This window comes from Platichthys flesus, chromosome 7, assembly GCF_949316205.1.
Source record: "Platichthys flesus chromosome 7, fPlaFle2.1, whole genome shotgun sequence".
Taxonomy (NCBI): Eukaryota; Metazoa; Chordata; class Actinopteri; order Pleuronectiformes; family Pleuronectidae; genus Platichthys; species Platichthys flesus.
Window position 1 is genome coordinate 4,916,800 of NC_084951.1, and position 21,144 is coordinate 4,937,943.

General features: G+C 41.8%; 1 protein-coding gene across 2 annotated transcripts in view; it reads right to left on the reverse strand.

The window, feature by feature from the left end:
• LOC133957308 (collagen alpha-1(XX) chain) overlaps nucleotides 1–20,632 on the reverse strand; it is a 37,185-nt gene extending 16,553 nt beyond the window's left edge. The window contains exons 1-14 of one of the 2 annotated variants that reach the window (XM_062392817.1): nucleotides 20,446–20,632; nucleotides 16,983–17,090; nucleotides 14,426–14,530; nucleotides 10,884–11,027; nucleotides 7,858–8,031; nucleotides 6,353–6,550; nucleotides 5,103–5,270; nucleotides 4,556–4,675; nucleotides 4,297–4,461; nucleotides 3,410–3,568; nucleotides 3,098–3,270; nucleotides 2,807–2,936; nucleotides 1,346–1,488; nucleotides 679–808 (exon numbers count right to left, since the gene is read on the reverse strand). In XM_062392817.1, coding sequence (XP_062248801.1) covers nucleotides 679–808; nucleotides 1,346–1,488; nucleotides 2,807–2,936; nucleotides 3,098–3,270; nucleotides 3,410–3,568; nucleotides 4,297–4,461; nucleotides 4,556–4,675; nucleotides 5,103–5,270; nucleotides 6,353–6,550; nucleotides 7,858–8,031; nucleotides 10,884–11,027; nucleotides 14,426–14,530; nucleotides 16,983–17,076 — 1,903 coding nt within the window. In that variant the 5' untranslated portion in view covers nucleotides 17,077–17,090; nucleotides 20,446–20,632. The remainder of the gene's footprint in view (nucleotides 1–678; nucleotides 809–1,345; nucleotides 1,489–2,806; nucleotides 2,937–3,097; nucleotides 3,271–3,409; nucleotides 3,569–4,296; nucleotides 4,462–4,555; nucleotides 4,676–5,102; nucleotides 5,271–6,352; nucleotides 6,551–7,857; nucleotides 8,032–10,883; nucleotides 11,028–14,425; nucleotides 14,531–16,982; nucleotides 17,091–20,445) is intronic. The other variant, XM_062392816.1, reaches the window with a different exon arrangement.
• Nucleotides 20,633–21,144: the final 512 nt, after the last annotated feature.

The window sequence follows — 21,144 nt, forward strand, 5'->3', positions numbered from 1 at the left end:
GTCAGGAGGGACTGGATCAGGGGCGGACTGGGGGAAAAAAGTGGCCCGGGAGTTTCTGTCAGACCGGCCCACTCAATACACGGCGGTGCGCATGCGTATAACTGGGTGCCGCGTTGCGTGTATGTATGCAAATCCAAATTCTCTACACTTCGGCTGTGTAAGAACCAATTTAGAGGTGTTTATTAATAAGGTGGAGATCTTTTCTTACTTTGGACTTCCGAAGTCTGTAAAACACATATTAAAAGACACTTAAAAAAAAATCGAAAAATAGTCACCATGAGTGTGAAGACCGATTGCGAGTAGCAGTATAAAAGCAGTCAGTGCGAATAGATAGGTATAGCTCTTGGAGAAAATTACGCTTGTGCCGCTGTTTCAACCATTGTAGGGCTGATGCGATGATGGGCGTGGGCCGGTACATCATAGTGATGGGCCGTTGGATTTATATTTTCGGCCATCGGCCCACCGGGGATGTCCCCGGTATTCCCGATGGCCAGTCCGCCCCTGGACTGGATGAATGAATGAATGAATGGATGAATGAATGAATGAATGAATGAATGAATGAATTATAATGACAGAAGTAAAGGACAAAAATGAGAAGGAAAAATAAAAATGTCAGATAGAAATGACAAAAGTTAAGAAACGAGGGATGGGGATATTTTGGCATTGTGGGGGTCTTACGTGTGGGGGCTACAGCAGTGACAGGGTCGCTGGGATCCTCATCATAGAGAGCATACAGGGTGACTGAGTAGTCTGTTTCTGGCAGTAGTCCGGACAGCTCCACCACTGTCTGGTCTGCACCGAATTTCTCCTGCAATGATACACAGTACACAAGTGGAGTTAGAGGATTATTCACATTAGTGCAGCCTGGAACAGAAATCATGTGGTAATAAACCTGCAACAAGTTCTCAAGGTAAAATGAGTGAAAAGGAAATGACTGATTACTAACAAGAACTTTTTAATCTCTGTTAAACAGCTATTTAATGTGGTTTCTAGCAGTGAATACTCTAATGAGATAAAATTTAAATTGGGTGTACCCCTACAAAATGTTGACTCTTTTGCTGCATCACATGTGTGAGGACCAAAGACAGGAGGCAGAGAGGAAGGGATTTGAGGATGAAGGGAATGACAAGAAATATATTTCTACTGACACACACATCACTCCTCCATCTGATGGGACAGATTTTTTGCACATTAAATAATAATTTAAATTTTAATAGACTTAAAAAAAATAGGGCAGGTTTAGGGGAGTTATTTCCAGAGTCGTGAGCAGTTGGGCTTAATCGAATTTGAAGCAGACTGAAATAAACCTTAATGTACTTTCAACAGAGAGAAATCCATTTCCCACCTCTTTGGCGTCGTCAGGCTCTCCATGGTTGAGAGCTGAGTACAGGATCATATACTGTGTCGCGCCCGGCGCTGCACCCCAGCTTACACGCAGCGTGCTGAAAGAAGAAGTCACCTCCAGGTTGGCAGGCGTGACCAGGGGCACTGAGTCATGGAGACAGGAGGACACAGAGGAAATAAGACGAGAGATGTTTTATATTCAGTTTCATTGTGGATTAGTAGCTTAGCAGGAAAAATGGGCATAGGAATAAGAGCGACTTTGATGAGGGCCAAACTGACTTTGATGAGGGCCATCCATCCCCAAATGTTCTCAATTGGATTAAGATGAGGGGAACACGCAGGATGGTCCAAAAGAGTGATGTTATTCTCTTGGAAAAAAGTCTTGGTCAGACGGGCATTGTGAATTGGAGCGTTGTCCTGCTGAAAAACCCAGTCGTTACCACACAGACGAGGGCCCTCAGTCATGAGGGATGCCCGCTGCAACATCTCCAAATAGCCAGCTGCTGTTTGACGCCCCTGCACAACCTGGAGCTCCATTGTTCCATTGAAGGAAAAAGCACCCTAGATCATGAGGACGCCCCCTCCACTGTGCCGCGTAGAAAACATCTCAGGTGGCATCTCCTTGTCATGCCAGTAACGTTGGAAGCCATCAGGACCATCAAGGTTACATTTTTTCTCGTCAGAGAATAAAACTTTCTTCCACATTTGAATGTCCCATGTTTGGTGCTCCCTTGCAAAGTCTAAACGGGCAATTTTGTGGCATTGAAGGAGACGTGGCCTTTGAAGACGTTTCTTGTTTTTGAAGTCTTTCCTTCGCAGATGCCGTCTGATGGTTATTGGGCTGCAGTCAGCACCAGTAATGGCCTTAATTTGGGACGAGGATCGTCCCGTGTCTTGACGGACAGCCATTTGGATTCACGGCTCAGTGCCGGTGAGATTTTTTTGGGTCTACCACTTGATTTTTTTGTTCCATAACCCTGAGGATCTTTTAAGAAATGCCAAATGACTGTCTTACTGCGTCCAACCTCAGCAGCGATGCCACATTGTGAGAGGCCTTGTTTATGCAGTTCAACAATCCTACCACGTTCAAAGACTTTGAGCTTTTTTGCCTTTGCCATCAAGAGATCTTCACAGTGTGATTACTTGACATGGGAAATGACATGGGATCCAAATTTTTACACAGATTTTGGCTTTTAAAGGCTGTGGTCTTAAACTTTTGATCAGCTGATGAACAGCCTATTTGAGTTAAATTGTTGTTTTCAATAAATTGCCTGCTCAAACTTTTGGTCTCTTGTTCCCATTTCTTCTTTTTGCATTTTGAAGCTCTACTTAGAACCTTCCTAAGATCCAACAGTGCAAAATGCTAATTCATGCAATTTTTTAACCGGTCTTAAGATTTTGATCAGGAGTGTATTATGGGGTGTTCCCAATACTAGTTACTAGCTAGTGATGTCAGTCTTACATGTGGTGACAGTTCCTCTGAGCGCCAGGCCAACGTTGTTTTCATACACAGGGAAGATGGACACGTGGTACAGTGTCTGAGAGGAGAGGCCTTCCAGTAGCACAGTGGACTCTGAGCCAGCCAGAACCACCTGGAAACATACCACACGCGAACACCAGTATCAACACAAAAAGTCCAAAAGAAGCATAGTTCCTCCAAAGTTTAAATGTAAAGTACAATGTGGAGGCTGCTTGGAATTATTTAAAGTGAAATATGAGTCTGCCTCTATGTGTGCATGGGGAGGTCTCTCACCTCCTGTGGTCTCTGACCCTCTGCACTGTGGTAAACCACCCTGTACTGTTGGACTGGCTGAGCAGGATTGGTCCAGTGGAGTTTCACTTCTCTCGAGCCCAGATCAGAGAAGCGCAGATCAGTAGGACTGGGATAGGAGAGCACTGGGTCGTCTGTGGGTGCAGGCTCCATTCCTGAAGGACATGGCAACAAAGAAATTGCACATTAGACCTAAGTGAGATATGATTTGAAAACAAATCGTCTGACAAAATGCGAGAATAGAAAGACAGGTGGGCAGACAGACACTGGACAGACAGTTGATTGATAGATTACGTTTTGAAATGCCACGGTCCTCTATCCTCCCACACAGGATGTGGACCAGACGTGCCACCAGTTTACTGAGCAGAGGGAAGTCGTTGACATTGTAGACGTTCAGATCCACAGGCTCCGAAGCCACATGTCTCAACTCAGCTTCATCAGCGTTCTTCACACCTGAATAACACAAGAACATAAATACTTCACTAAAAGAGCATTTAGAATACTGTACCTTAAAAAACACTGAAAACATTACAGGAGCTGTGTTACTGTGTAACATCGATGAAACCACATCAGTCCTAAATTCATCATATCCCAGAGGCTGTACAAAACAAATGTAGATTGCTCACTGTCCCTTGGCCATAATACAACGGGTGAATTTGATTGGATTAAAAAAAACAGAGCAGCCTCAGGAAAATGCAACAAGGAACATCAATCAGAAACACAAAATGAAATCCTCTGATGAGTGAAGGGAAGAACACTGGTTATCTCAATGCAATGGCACCTGTCAGGGGCTAAGACATATAATACAGAAAGGGAACAGTCAGTTCTTTAAATTGAATGGAAGAAAGAAAAATGGGAAAGTGCAAGGATCTAAGTGACTTTGACAGGAGCCAAACAGATGTAAGACTGAGCAAGATAATTTCTAAAGCTCCTTTTTTATTAAATTTCTCACATGTGAAGATATTTAAAAATAAAAAATAGCTCAGGATGAAAAAGACAAGAATCTACTCAGGTCTACCACATCTTCAGGTGTCCTCGGGAGTTCATGCCTCAACGTGTGAGCTATTTCAGTGGTTCGACCGGGGAAATAACACAATGGGAGCTGGTTTAATTGTTGTACCCATCAATGTAAAGGAAGTTCGTCTTCACACCACCTCACACTCTCTTCTTTTCAGTCTCACCTACAGCGATGATCTCCACGCCGGCATTCTTTAGCTTGTTGGCCGCAGCAATGGCATCATCCTGAGATTTCCCATCAGTCAGCAAAACCAGGAAAAAGGGTGTGTCCGCCCTTGCTCCTGCCTCGGCCCTCATGTTATCCTCCATGACGTGGAGCAGCGCCTGGCCTGGGAGATGGATGGATTGTTGACACTGACAGACATGTGGCGCATACTGTAGATTGTCAAATAGAATGAAAGGTGCATTGTGGGATGTGTTTACCAGTAAATGTGTTTCCTCCTTTATACCTAAAGTTCCTCACTGCCTCCAGCAGTTGATCTTTAGTCGTGAAGTTGTTGAGATGCCACTCAGTGCGAGGATCTCCACTGTACTGGGTGAGACCTGGGACAAAAATAATACTTGTGCTTTATCACATACTAATGAAATAATAAATTTTCCTGCTAATAACAAAGAGTTCAATGATTTGGTTGTTTGAGCGAACTGCAAATTCTGCTCATTGAACTGACCAGCAGTTTCACTTCTTGGGTTAGTGAATCATTATTTTCAGCCACAACTAGGAGTTGGGTATTTACTGTATCTGTGCTTGTGTATTTCTGTGTGTATGTATGTATATATGTGTGTGTGTGTATATGTGTGTGTGTGTCTAAGCAGACCAATGTATAAATAAATGGATATATAACTTCAACTTGCAGCTCAGTTACATGCAGTGACATGAAACCCCCCTGCGTGGTATTATGTCTACATGAATGCAAAGAATCCAGAGAGGAAAGTGACCAACGACCCCACCACCACACAGTCTTATCCTCACCGATCTGAATGTTGTTCGGCCCGATGTGGAAAGGTGTCATAAGGCCTTCCAGGAAGTCTCTGACGCGCCTGAAGTTGGTGCGCCCGATGCTCCAGGAGCCGTCCACCAACAACACGATGTCCGCCGCCGCGTCGCTGTCACACTCAAATGGTCTCCTTGGAGAAATGCCTTAATAAAAGGAAACATTAAACGTTTTGAATCAAAGCTGAAGAGCAGTCATAGCACCTTAATAATACGCTTCATGTTGGTTAATTCACCTATCTGTCTTTTAGAGAGTACAAGAGTAAACATACGGTTTTAAATCAGGAAAACGATGGACTGAGTTTCCATGCATGCGTATGAGAGTGTGATCCCTTGGATTATGAGGGAGAGGATATATGTGCCCTGCAGACGACAGGGTGGTCTGTCATTACCCTTTCTTTTACCTGTCCCTCCCTGTGTAAACACTGTCATCACATCTCAAACCAACACTTACTTCTCTAAAGCCGTTTGTTCCTCCTTAACCCATGTGATGATGGCCAGATGTTCCTTAAGATAAGCTGCTGACTTCCTCTTTAATTATTACAATCATGTTTTGGCTCATGAATAGTAGTGAATACTTAATTAGCTATTCAGATCTGAGGCCACATTACTACGTTTTCGCTAAAAAAAGCCTCAACTCAGCTACAGAGTTATAGAGCCACTAAACTGGAGAACTTTGCAAACGCTGCTGGCCCAGTTTTAGTTTGAAAACTCCTGGGCTGCTTTTTCAGTCTAGATGAGCATAAATAGAAATAATTGGAAACAATGATCACTTGCTGAGTGGGTCTTTTCAATCATGACGTAGCCTTCACCGATTTGTCAGACTCCTATCACATGGCCCCTTTCTGGAAGAAAAAGTACTGGCAAAAGCTTTTGCTACAGATAAACAATTACAAGCGTTACCGACCCGCTTGTCTTGATAACAGCTGTTGTACAGTTAAATTCTGGATTTTACTTTTTCGGTATTGCTGCCTCTCGTTTGTAGCTTAACTCTTTCTGCAACTGACAACCAAATGCAAAGGGATGCCTGCGTGCCCACGTACACTATGTGAGTGGTCACGTGATATGGGTTTTTAGGCATGTTAGTATGGATATGGATTCAGACTGACAAGGAGCGACCACCCTCGATTGTTTGGTTCACATTTTTTGTTTTCAAATGAAAATGTCGTATGGATTTGGACTGAGTTCATCACGTCATGTTTTTTGATACACTGAAGAAAACAGGTCACCTGTAACTGGCTGGGTATGGAAAGGCCTCTTCCGGGGTCTCTCCTCAGCTGGTTTGCCCTGTGTTGTCCCTTGCTCCTCCTTGCTCTCCACCTTAGACCGACCCCTCTCTTTATCTTTCTTCCTCTTCCTCTTCTCTTTTACAGTTTTCTCTGTGGTTTCGTCAGGGGGCTCGAAGGGGGTTTCTGTAGCCAGGGGCTCTGGAGCAGAGAGGGAATGGCAAGCACAAGGGTGAGTTACAGTGAGATAAGCAAAGATTGTTGTTGAGGCTGTACGTGACAGGAAATCTTCAGTTGAAGTTACATCAATCTGACTTCCTGTTGTATCAAAGATAAAAGTGAGAGAAAACATGACTTCTTTGTTAAAATATAAACATTGTTTTTAGGATTAATAGGTGACATATTTTTTCCTTTTGTCTGACAGACCCTCTTCTTTGTTCCTCTGCTTTCATTGCGTGTCCCCTCTTGTTCTCTCAAGAGAAACACTCCCCCTACTGTTGCTGGGCTGTCATTATTGCGTGTGTAAATGTGCCTAAGCCATTTGGTGTAGCCCTGCCTAAATAAAGTATGCTGTATGTACAGTGCACATATGAGCTTTTGGCTGTTGGTGTGTGTTGGCAGCTTTTCCAACACACACCGGACGCTTTTCGCGTCCGTCTCTCACCATTATAATGAGAGAGCCAATGGAAGATCAGAGCAGACAGGCTTCTGACTAGGACAAAAACAATCTCATAACATCACTGAGGGCTTCAGGCTCTTTGAACTGGTTACTTCCTCATGTTAGCGAATCATTTTTAAATCTCACTCAGTTCAAAGACGGTTTTGTGTAGCTATACACAACTCTTTAAATGTGATGGGTTAGGCCTGTGAGCCTTTCCAGGTTTACATCGAGGGATAAATTAAACTGAACTGGCAACTTAGATTTGAAAAAGACTATAAGTTATTATTCATATAGTTGCCACTGTCTTATACCTTAACATACATTTCTATAGACTCGCCTTGTCTGACCATTGGACTTACTCGATCATATAATACAGATTTTCTTCATTATTGCTGCTCATGTATTTTTTGTACAAAGTAAAGATTGGTTTTATGAGTAACTGGGGGAAAATGCAGTTTCCCTGGAAATCACTTTATGATTTTGCATTATGTAATGAAATTGTTATTAATACCAGGATAGAATATCAATACAGACACAAAAGTGTCTGTATTGATATAAAATAGAATTTTCATCAGTAGCAATATAACAATAGTACAGAGTTTAAAACCACAACCTGGGATAAAAATCTGCCTTTAAACTTAAAAAAAATAATAATGTGAAATTTATCATGACAATATCTACTAGAGGAACATTTTTATCTTGATCAAATTTTTGGTGCCCAGCTATAGTTTAACACAAGCAACAATGAATGATTTGACAGCTGAGGTGTCCAATTTCAAGTTTTCATACTGTTATATTACTAAGATGTGTGTGTGGGTGGGGCCTTATTATCTACTCATCACACTACCTGTCGTAGTAGCAGGAGCAGTGGTGATGAGGTTGGGATAAAGAATTGTCGGCATTCCCAGCACAGCCTCCGTTGCATCATCCAGGTCTCCTGACCCAGACCCACCTGGCAACAGCTTCTTCCGATGCTCTCGGCTCCCACTGCGAATCATCTCCTCCTCATGCAGGCCCTCCACTGGAAGACAGAAAGTGTATCTACATATGAGTATTCATGATTAAGTAATATCATGACAATAATATAATAAAAAAATACTAAATTAAATAGTTACCAGGTTATTATACCCATATTACTTTTCAGTAAAAAATGTAAACCTCTGTGTGGCAAAAGAGGAAAAGTCTGATTCATCCTCTATTCCCCCTCAGATCCCCCTCCCTACAGCCATTCCAGTGACGTGGCTTAAAAAACATGCCTGGAAACATGTCATTTCAGTGTCTGTACCATAGGTCAATACACACAGCACACAATGGGATTAATACGTAACCTAACAACCACCTATGTGCTGGTATCAGTCACAAAGTAACTTGACATCGTCCCTATTGGTAGAAACCTTATGGCAGTGGCCTCTGCTTGGTATAATGTAACTTTCTGTCATTTAAGTTTCTCCATTTCACATAATTAACTCTGTCTGATGATGAGGAAGGAGACTCAGCATAATAACCAAGTATTCAACATTTCTACAGCCATATAAACAAACAAACAAACAAAAGAACTGTTACACCTCCTTCAGTACATCTAATCTCTCTCTCAGAGTTTATCAAGTAATTCTGTCTTCTCCATGGTCTTTGTGGCTATTGTTGCTTCTGAGTTATGTCTATTTCTTGTTTTTTTGTAGTCCTATGAGTCAATTTTTCGTGACTTTCCACTTAATATCTCTGGGAGGGTCCAATTTACCCCTTCTTCTTGTCATATCTTCTTACAAGCTATCAGCAAAACTTTAACCAGGCACCTATCCATTATTTTTATCTTCTCTCTGAGATTAAAGATTTTTCCCTCGTTGGCGTTGCGCCGTGACTGGCTCGGGTTGGCTTGGAAAGGCTGGGTGCGGAAGGAACGAGGACCACATGAGAAAGGTTTCTCAAAAGTGTCTGCATTTTGGGGGGGCGAAGGCAGGCCGAAGCCTGCCTGCAACAGCCCCAGCCGCGGAGACACAGGGGTCTCCGAGTTATGGAAAAGCGACCCTCAGTCTTCAATTGGCTAAGGCACCGAAGTCAGTCACGAGTCAGAGTGTTTGTGTTTTGTATTTATTTTTATTTATTTAAGTATAGTATAAAAATGTGTTAACAGTTCATATATTATTCCTAGTTTTAGGTTAAAAAGTGTTTTGTATTTATTCATATTTATAATCTACTTTAAACAGTTCATATATTTCGCAATAAAAAAAGCCTTTCTTAAATGTCGTCAAGCGTATTTTTTTTTCCGGTTCAGGCACCGTATAGGCACCGGTATCGTTTTAAAAGTATCGGTTAAGCACAGGTATCGGAAAAAAGTATTAGAAAAGTTGAACATTAGAGAGAGGGAGAAAAAAGAAAAGGCTGGAGGTAAGGATGTTTCATATGTTACAATTGTTCACTGCCTTAACAGGTCTTGTTGGCTAATCCTCGCCTGGAGTGAAGAGACAAGTTCAACAGCAGCAAAGTGAGGGGGAAATTTCTTGGGAAGTACGAACTATCTTATCGCAATGACCTACTATCACTGGCATGGCTCATAAGTACTGGGCCCAGAGGGGCTTAAAGCGACTTTGAAAAGTCAAAGCCACATCGGAAAGGAATTCCCAGACTCCAGCTAGACAGTCCCCTGTTACAAATTTCCGAGTCGACATGTTTCTCTGGCATGCCTGCACATGTTCGTCTCGACACAGTAACCTACTATCACCGGCACGGTTCGCAAGCAACCACGGGTTAGCTCCACATATTATACAATCTAATGAGCTGGGGAAGGGCTACCTGTCTAACAGTCTCAAAATAAAATGTCAAGAGTGAAAAGGGAAATGAGGGAAAATCTATATAGAGAGTGCTGTGATGAGATAAACGGTCACTGCAGTGGAAAATGACAAAGATGGATCCAGCAAGTGTCTGAAATAACCTGAGGAACAATAGGTGAGAATCATTCGACGCTGATTGCCAAGCAGAGACGAATTCTCCAAGGAAAGGTGCAAATTAGCATCCTTCCTTTCCCCCCTCAGAAGTAACCTGTAAGCTAAAGACAAACTCTCTGCAAGCTGCTCGTCCTTCAGCTCAGTGCAAAAGCCATTACAGAGGGTGTCATTTTGAGGGGAAGGTTTCCTTTGTGATCCAAAGAGGAACAAATGGTGGGTAGATTTACAACCTGGGAATATGCTCATCGAAGCACAGTAAATTCAAACACAACCCACTTTAGGCCTGTAATCCAGCTTCAGTTTGTGTGTGTGTGTGTGTGTGTGTGTGTGTGTGTGTGCGTAAGAATGTGAAAAATGCACCATCCCCTCCTATATGACTTTGCGGTCTTGCCAAAGTCACTGAGTGAAGCAGGGCTGATGGTATTTCTTTGTATCACTAGTCATTGTTGTACATCTCATCGGGCCTGTGGATTTTATGCTCCTCTTTCAACCCTGAAAAAACACTGTGGCGTGTTTTGTGAAATTCCACTGAATCCGAAATAAAAAAATTATAAAAAAATCATACACTATGATACGAGATGGACTATATGTGGTCTCATGCACATACCATTAACAACCTATATTATTTCTCCTTGTTATTCCACACACAAACACAAACCCACAGTGAATAGTTCAACATCAAAGATAAGAACTACATTCACCATCCTTGTCTGACATACTGTACCTCAGTCAGCTATCACAGGCTGTTATTCATATCGTAAGACTGCATTTACATTCCAGCCAAATTGTGATGATTTTACCTTAATTGTTAATTTCCGTAAATCATGTTTGAGCCCAAAGTCCTGGATCCCAATAAGCTCAAATCATGTGTTCCCTTTGCGTTCATCTACCTCCCTCTGTGCTCTCCCACCCACCTCACTGTATTACTTACTAGTGAATCGTCTCTTTGCAAGAAGTTTCTCTGTCGTCCCATTGAGCACCAGGATTTGGAGGGCGTATTCCTGGCTGGAGTCCAGTCCTGCCACGGTAGCTCGGCCCCGTGTGGTGGTCAACATCAGCTCTGGCTGTGGGACCTCTGAAAGAGAAGACAATCATTTGGGGGATTATTGCCTTGTTTTACATTTTGAAGAGGAATTCCAGTATTTTCCAACCTGAGCCACATGTTGATAAATGTGAGTGTGCAAAATAATGGTACAACCTCTTGTCCTGTGTGTTCAGTTTAATCTGGTTGTATTTTGGTTTTGAGACATTTAGAGATACTTGTGTCTTACCTCTGTTGACACCCTACTGGTAAGCATACAGCACTTTTTGAGGATTACTTATGGGTTCGGCTGATATGCAATAACAACCCTAGTGCTACTCACTTAAACAGTTGTTTTGCTGAATCAATTGAGATATTTTCTTGTTTAAAGAATCTGCTCTGCTTTTCTGAATCAACAACTTAATTATATTGTTAACTCAGAATAACTGATTCGATTTATTTTTCTCAAGTGAATGCAATAGTTTTCCGTAGCAATCTAATGGACCAAATTAAAAAAGCTTTTGTTCGGTACCATTCATCTACACGCACACAGTTACGAACAGAGGGCCACGGATTGTGGTTCCTGGCACTACCGAAAAATCGTTTTTGTTTTGCTGTAAAAAGAAAATCAATCATTTGCAGGAGAGAGCCTTTATGTTAGCTTAAGGGTGGAGCTGAGCTTCTTTGTATACTTTTTTTGTACACTCCTTCATACTTTCTTCTGCTTTGTCAGCAATTACACATCACATTTTCTAAAGGTTCACTCTCTTAAAACCCTCTCCACAATTATGACCATATTAAGTTGAAGACAGCAGCACAAGATCAGACATCTCCCTCCAATATGCTGATTCATATGATCCTGTTACTAACACATCCACAGCAAACATAAATGAATCAAATTAATCATCAGAATTTGTCCAGTCTTTTGCAGTGGAGAGATTATCCCTGTCAGTTAACCACAGTGGCACATCTAGGATTTATCTAAATCAGGGGCCATAAAGGGGCCCAGAGGGTCCAATTACACGTCAAAAATCCATGCACAATTCCTGATTCATTAAAATGCACGTATAAAATATTCCTTGTTTTCTGTTAGCTTTATAGCTTTTTAAGAGGGCAGGGTGATAAAAGATAATTAATGGCTGATACAATGTTGATAGAAGTCATTCCATCCATGTTTTGACAGACAACACGAACAGCCAATGATAATGAGAATAGCACTGCGTCGAACCAATCATGTGGCTGGAATAGTGTTACAGCAAGGTGCGCAGCCGGCAGTGGCACACGTGCAAATGTTTGGGCTACTGCAGCCGTGCACACCGGTACGTTAGGAGTGAGAGCAAGATAAAAGACAATATAACTACGGGGAAATGTAACTAATACTCGAGAGACTCCATTACCGAAGAAGACATCTCAATGGACACAGCCCAAGGCTTAAAAGAGGGTGACATGGTTGAAAAGAAGGGTCAGAGCCATTCAGTAGTACTGAGATATTTTGGCTATTTAAAGTCAGACAAGAAGCAGAGTAGCAAGCACTGCAAATTGTGTCGAAAGCATGTTCCCAAGAAGAGAAGGGGATACCACCCAACAGAATTAATGATTTGATTTATAATGTGATTTACATCGATATCAACTGATATGAAAAATAATTATTGTGATAAGATGTTAATAAAGTTTGCCCTACTTCGAACGAAGCCACACAGATTATTAAATTATTAACAATTTGTCCTATTATTTGTCCTAGATTATTGAATACAAGTCTTTGTTGTAAATTTGCCCTGAAGCTAAATATTTTCCGTGGCTTGCTGTGTAATCCCTCCTTCATCTCTTTCTACTTTTCTAAATATTCCTCTGCTCTAGACAAAAGATACACCACTTCCTCCTCTGTCCTCTAAATCACAGATCTGAGTTGAAACCTTCTGCAATTCTTTTCTAATGCATTTCCTACAACTGTACTGCCTTACATTGCCCTTTAATCTCACCCTCATGCTGCCCCCCTCCCACCTCCTCCCAGACCCTTTACTTCAAAGACCGGGAAGTCTTGTGTGGGACTGAAATCTTCCACTGAGAGCCCCCCCCACCCACCCCAGTCAAGGTTTAAGACCTGTCTGGGCTTAGCTGAAAAGTGTGGAATGGCAGATAAGACTGTGACGGAAACAAAACTGTGTAAAGGAAGAACGTAGAGGGATTGGTGTGAACAAGAGGAGAAGCAGGAGGAGGAGGCTGTACTTCCTGAGGACGCTCAGAAAAGTCAAGTTGCCATCAGTCTCCTCTGCAACCTCTACCATTTCCCCATTGAGTCCATTCTGACCAGCAGCATTATGGTATGGCAACAGCACACAAACAGACCGCAAACGCCTGCAGAGAGTGGTCAAATCAGCCCAGTACATAACTGGAACGACCCTCTCATCACCCGCCTATCAGCAGAGGGTCCTCAGTCGAGCCCGGAACACCATCAGAGATCCCACACAGTTTCTACCCCCAAGCCAGAATGATTAACATCTCCAGGCCACTGCCCCCACGGCTCATCACAACATCCGGTTTCCACTGTATTTATTAACAGCACGTCGAAACCAATGTTTTCTCTGATTACCAAGAGCTCTCTCTTTCTCTGTGTCTTCTTGCTCAGCTTTATCATCCTGAGATTTTTGTATTCTTTGTGTCTTTTTCATTTTTGCGTCTATCACGTATTAGAAACGTCATCAACACATCCACTCGCTACTGGTGAATCCTGCGGAAGATCTCCTACTGTGCTCTCACATCTCTTCCTTTGGACATCCTGGGGGCTTGCCGGAGAAACTCTGCAGAAACTCTCGGAGGATCTAACTCAGACATTTACGTTCACACATACAGCTCCTCAAGAGAAACTCAGGAAGATCTCTGGAGTTAAGGCATATCTGAAAGCTTTACAGTAAAAGATCCGAACAGGGTTGGCCCAATTCTAAATCTCTTACTCACACCGTACCCATCACACCCAATACATTATTTTTATGCCGTTTTTTCTTAATTTCCTTTTTATATTTAACAGTTATTACGAATTGACCACGCCCTCTTTCTAATGCACATTTGAGAAACTGTGTGAGCTGAACTCAATCATTTCTTTCTCTGTATGATATGTCCTTGTGTATCATACAAAAAATACAATACCCCTTTAGAACACGTGAGTGGTAAGGCAGCAGTATATGGAAGAGAGAACATCATAAATGAGCTTTGGTGTCTGGAGCAGGGAAACTCATTAAATCATAAGTGAAACTATATTTCCAAATACTGCACAGATGTTACTTGCCTTCTGTTATGAACATGTATGTAATTTTTTCTTGAAACATATGTTGGCATATCGATTATGTGTGTATGAGCATTAATGAGCTCAACATACTTTATGTCATCCAGTAAATTTATTTGTATAAGCATTCCACAGAGGATTGTTTATAACTATTCAACAGGGCCAGTCTCACCTGAGATGGGTTTCACTCGGACCTTGTAGCCCTGCACGGGTCCATCAGCCTCCTTCCATTTCATCTGCAGTCTGTCCTCAGACAGGACCGTCAGTTTCAGACGACCTTGACATTCACAAAAAAGAGGAGCAAAAAAAAAAGTGTGTGCAAGTTGCCTAGAGTCAAGGATTCGGGTCAAGAGAAAAGGAAGAGCATAACAGCTGCAGAATCTTCACAGATCAAAGAAACAGGCCCTCTCATTTCCTTCTGCCGAAATCAAATCCACTTCTTGTTTCAACTTCATCTGCATAATTTCCAGCAGGGGTTTTCTAACAAGCAGTGTCTTTCATTTGTCTATCCTCTCATCCTCCATCCCTCTCTCCAGCTGCCTATTCATCCATCAAAGCATGCCCTGTCCTCTTGGCTGGTATAGAATCGGGAACAGGGTGCCGGTTGGGGACTGGAAGGTCGTAGGTCATGTCAGAGGAACGTCACAGACTTCAACTGTGTCAGGGTTTTGTATGTACAATGTGGCGGGGAAGATAGATGGAGAGGAAGATGAGGGGGGAAGGGAAAACGGAAGCAAAGAAGACAAAAGAGTGTAGACATGAACATGAATCATAGAACTTTGTCTTCATGGCTTCTGTGGATGTATGACCCTATGCGCTCAACAGATCTTTTTTTGAATTGCATGTATAGAGAAGATGCATGTATGTATGTGTGTGTGTGAATGTGTGTGTGTGTGTTTGTGTGTCGGTGTGTGGGCCAGGGTCTTCTGGAAGATCCTCATTTCCCTGGGTGCCTGGCAGAGGATCAGATAGGGTATAATGGGGATTTAGAGAGACTGGGGTCAAAGGTCTAACAAAAACAGCTTTTCCAGACAGGCAGACATATCAAGCATGAAGACAAGCACAGTAGCTGTGTTCTACTTCCTGATTTGTGGTGTAAGAGATTTGGGTAATTGTGACTGCTATTTATTAATTCAGAACTGAAAGATTAAGCCCTTTGATTCTTGATTGTTTTATTTAAAATTTTTAAATGAAATAAAACTATCTAATGATTGAAAATCCCTGCACTGTGATGTACTCTTCCTCTAATCACAAGATGATAAATTGTTTAAGTTAATCAAAATTATAGGCAGACTGAATCATATTTGTATTATTAATTAGTAAGACTTGCATTTTCAGTGTATTTAAATGTTATAACATTGCCAAGTCATAAAATCTCTGTATCAGTGGAGATTGTTCCAGAAGCTGGTTACTGATTAGCCTAACGTTGTCATACTCACAATTCTTGTCAGAATGTGAGTCTGAGACCGCTCCATTGGGCTGTGATTATGGGGCGTATTTCAACCGAACCAGAAAAAAAAATGCCTCTTGTCTCAATTGGATAGACCTACAACCAATCAGAGCAACGTAGTATGAGACGTATGTTAAGCGACTCATTGTGAGTTATTTACTAACGCCGGGTTCACACCGATGACATTATTAAATGTCCCCCTCTGCCCATCCACTACAGCCACACAAGCAGTGATAAAGATAAAAAGAGAGAGGGGGGGGGGGGGCTACGTATTCTCCACATAGGCTTGAGTGGAGAATACGTAATTTACCCTCGACACCCGACATTTAACGGAGCAAACAGCGGGGAAGTTCTTCAACATGGATGACATTAAATTAATAATTGAAGTGGAGAAGTACAGTGAGTTGTATGATCCTTGGAACATGTTGTATAAAGACAACAATAAAAAAGACAGCTGTTGGGACGCTGTTGCTTAATGTTGGAGCAACAAGTAAGTATATGCTTGAATACTACTGGATCAACGGGTGATATTATTAGCGCTGCCCGGTGGTTCAGCGTCGCTTCAGCTTCCGGTGTGAACAGCCAAGCGCCGGTGCGATAGGCATGAGTGCGGCGCAGCGCATTGGCATCGCCTCCGCGTTCTCTGTTCTTCTTCAAAATGAATGCGCTGTCGATGTCTTCTAAAACAAACTCAATGGCAGCATCTACACATCTCAGCTCTCCAGCGGCAGGCATGTTTGTTGAAAACGAATTCAACCCAAGCGCACTTTGATGACGTGGTTGATAACGTTACTGTTGATCATCTGTCCATCATCATATGAAGCCCGCCCTGACAATCTGATTGGTCCGGTCACTTTCGAACCGGGCATAATTTCTCCCTAACCGAGCGACTCCAGACCGAACTTCCCGACCCCAAAATCTTGTGGGCGGGCTAAGTTTCGTTTGACATCCAGGCTAGTTACTGATCTGAAACCGGTACAACCTTTGAATGTGGTAGATCAAGAGATGAGAGTGCAACCGACAAATCTGCAGAAACGATACGATGTGAATCTCAGACATGTTGTGGAATCGATGACATGAGGAACAGACGGTTGTTATCGCAAAGGGAGGAATCAACCAGTATCAGTTTGTGTTCCGAATGGATGGTGAGTGAACATGGTTATAGGATTTGTACATTTGAAATTTGCTACACAACACAGAAAGTATTAGTAGTAGCCGTTTCTTTCAGTTATTCTTACAAATTCACGATAATTTGAATCAATCACAGAATTCCCTTTACCTTGGCCATGGACCCCTGGGGACAGCAGCAGAAGAACACTGAGCAGGAAACACAGCATTAGCCAGAGAGATGATGATGATGATGATGATGACATGAGACAGGTGGAGCCTGAAATCATGAAAAACAAAGGGATTAATTTATTAATATGCTTGTGAAGGTATATATTTATAGACCATGAACCGTTATGGATTTTTGGGGGCTGATCCCGATACTGATATTAGGGAGTTTCCTTTCTGATAGAGCTATATCAGTCGATATAAATTGTAAAAAAAATCTTGTTCTATTGATTCTTGAGATGTCGTAATCAAACCCTTGTGACAAAGAAATGTAATTGATGCTCGATATTTTACAGTTTAACCATACATCTTATTATGAATAACTTTAGATAAAAGTCGAAACAAAGACAACCAAATATACAGAACCTGAATCGAGAAAATACACTTGAATTAATATTTGTTCTGCATTGTTTACTCTGTGAAACATTTTGTATCTGCCGACGTCAGCAAACATGTCTGTGAAAGGCTCATATCTTCGGCAAACCGATATATCAGTCAAACTCTAACCTTTATTGCCATGTTACTTTGTCTGCTGTGTGAAATACTGGTATCTCCTGCAACAATTGCGAGTAATCCCTGATGTTATTGGTTAAGCCTAAATAAAAAAGAAAGATCTACTTGATCCTGCTTGTCGGGTGTGACGATTTAAGGGTTATTTCTCTTTCATGAGAGCAAACCTAATAAATGTATACATTTGGACTGCTGGTCCCACACAATAGCAAATCTGAATATGGTAACATTCAGCATTTTCACTATATTTTGATACTTGATAAACCAAACAATGAATCAAGACAAATAATCAGCAAATCATGAAAACAATATAATATTGACAGACATTGTGCTTTTCTTTAAAAGTTCACAGCCATTTGAATTTTTTTCATTCTAACGCAACAGGCAGCAGATCAAATCCTCTTGTAAAAAAAGCCCAATTTCTAAATCTGCCACGAGAAGACCCTGACACATTTTCCCATGGGAACTCTTTTTATGGCTGACTCAGACTACAGGTGCTTCAGTGCTCGTCCCCATTACAGACCCTCAAACTTCACACAGCTAATGACAAGCGAAGGGCTGTAGTATTGACAAACATGCAGCACTTTGGGAGATCATAAACCTAACACGCCTCTGTCTGGCGTCCAGGGCTCAACAGTATACAAAGTGCAACACAAAGTATCTTCAACAAATTCTGGAAATTTCTAATGTTTGTTTGCTCATAAAGAAATATTGGGTGATTTTATCATAAACAACAGTTGCTATGAGCCTTGAGATCCATTGTTAAACATCTGTATAACACATTGTTTGGACTTGGGGGGGGGTCATAAATCAAAATGTTATCATCACCACAGCTCATTTCTTTTATTTTCAAAGGCCTGACTCCAGTATAACGAAGCTAAATCTAAAATTGGAAATAGAGAGTGTAGGAAAATGAATATAAGATGTGTAGGCAGGTGCTCTTTAGAAAAGGGCTAAAACCCAGACATTGTTCACTGTGAATAAGATTACTGTTCGACAGAAAAACAGACGGGACAAAGCTGCAATTAACTGACTGGTCACTGGCAGTCTGAGACCAGCCACGTTGCATGAGACAAGTGTTACAAATTATATTATCTGAGTTCAGAGCAAGTGGCAGGTCAGTGTGTTCAACATGAAACTGTGAAAATGATTAAGGGAATGGGAGAAGCAAGGACAGATGGTGAGAAATACAAACATGCAAAAGACAGCTCTACTGAATATGAAGCTGCATATTGACACACACAAATTATGTAGTTTGTCCCCATGATAGTAGTCACCTTTGACTCAGTTAATATAGGAGATTCTTTCCTTAAATTTTAAATCTACATTATTTCATTTCAGAATTGGTTTTCTTTTTTTCTTTAATGAATTCCTGTCAGAGTTTTCTCCCTGGTTTATGGACACATATCATGTTTAGTCAGGCCACCACTTCGCAGTGTAACAGAAACTTCCAGCCTGCCTAAAGGCTTCTCAGTCCACTTGACGTGCAGCCATCATGTCCAGCATGTGACGTTTGTAGATTACTCTTTTTGTATGTTTCCTCTTGTTTCACATGTAGCTGCATGTCGCCAAGTCGGAATTTATAGTTCAGTAATATGTCATGCATACCTGCCTGCCTGTCTAATGTCAGACGCTGAGGAAAAGGTGGGTGTTGTTATGCAATGCTAATGGATCGACTTGCCAAGAGTGACCCCACTTTCAATTGATAAAGTTGATTTATATTCAGTTATCTAAGCACTACAAACCAGAACCACTTAATCTAATCTTTCATTTAAAACTGTCATCTTGATTTATCAGATTTTTTAAGAATACACAGAGGACATTTAGTCACTTTGACTGAACATGTTGCCAATTCTCTGTCTGTTTGTAAAGCATCACTTCTCCTTGATGCAGAGGAAAACAAATTTCAATCTCCACTTTTACTACAAATAATAGTGAATCTGTTCATGGAATTACAACATCCAGTGTGAAAGGTATTCTATTGATTATGTAATGCTGATATTGTGTTGCTGGGATTCTGTAGATGACCTTACAACAGCAAGCCTGAACAATTCATGTTTTTACTGGCCTTACAGTGATCTCACCCGGAAACAATGACCAGCTCAAAATAGCCTGAACCTCAGTTAACCCAGCAAGTGTCCCAGTGGCCCGTGCACGACGGGACAATCGGTTTATCTGCAACACTGGACGATCTGGTCTATTTGGAGCTTGATAATATCATGAATGGGATTCGAATGACTTAAAGAAGTAGCATTAAAGTGATGATGCTAGCCAACTTTTTAGCATCTATGTACATTATAAACTCACAAAATAACTAAGTTATAAGTAACTAAGTTATAAGTACATGAAGTAAGTACATCTTATTATATATTATTTATTTGTCAACAAGTACATGTCCTTCTGTGGGAGAATACTACTGAATGCTTGTGTATAAACACACGAATTCATAAAAATAATAAAGATATTAAATAAGTCTTCACAGGAAAAGGTGCAATTCCAGGAAAAACCTACTTTAATCCCTTAAGTATTATTCTACCAGTAAACAACTACATTATAATGTGGTATATAACATTTTATATATATATATGTTTATTGAACTGAGGAGCTTCAGAAACTGCGCACATTAGCTTTTTGCATAACGTAGCAGTCAAATGGAAAGAAGTGGAAATAGAATTGGGCTTTAAGTGATAATTATGTTACCAGTTATTCATGAAGTCTATAAATTCACAAAATGAAGGCTCGCAGCAGATTAACCTGTGTCCGCTGGCGGAAGTTTAGTTGTTGTCTATTATAAAAGGAGAAGCAGTCAGACCTCAGTGAACCGCTGAGAGAGAAACAGAGAAACAGAGAAACGGAGCAGGAAGAGGTTTTCTTGGAGCAGCCAGGTGAGCTCTTACCTGGCCGAAGTGGGACTCCTCGTTATTCCTCCACACGGGCTCCGCACTGCAGCAGCGACATACCGCTAAACTGAGGCCAGCTCCCCTCACCGCCAGGTCACCTCCTCGGGGCTGAAACCCGAGAAGAAGGGCCCTCCCGCCGCTCCAGCATGGGCGTGGTGCTCCGAAGGAGGAGGAGAGGAAGAAGAAGGAGAAGAAGACGAAGAAGAAGAAGAAGGCTGGGAGCTCAGCACAAAACATGTCTGTAGAGGACACGGACTAATTAAATGTTTCCCAAGCTGCTGCGTTGCTGAGATGTGAACTAGCTGCTACATCAGTCTGGAGGCTGCATGGTTAAACAGGTGCACTGTGGGTAAAAGTGGATGAGACCATAAGTCATACTGTGCTTCCTGACATGCACTGAACTCTGGATAAACTCCCCGTACATTATCCAAAGGGGCTGAATGTGTTAGGAAGAGGAAGGAGTTACTCCATCCAGCTCATGTGAGAATCAGGATGAAGAAGTGGTGTCATACGCCTAGACGACGCAGAGGAAGATGTCAACAGAGCTTTTGGTTAAGGGCCGACACCATTGTTGGTGTGCTGTTAAGAATACATGTGATCCATGGAATTAAAGCTTTACATCCTGCCTCTGTCTGCTGCACCTCCCCTCACCTGAACCCTCCAGAGGTGTCTGTGTGGTTGTGAATGGGACTGAGC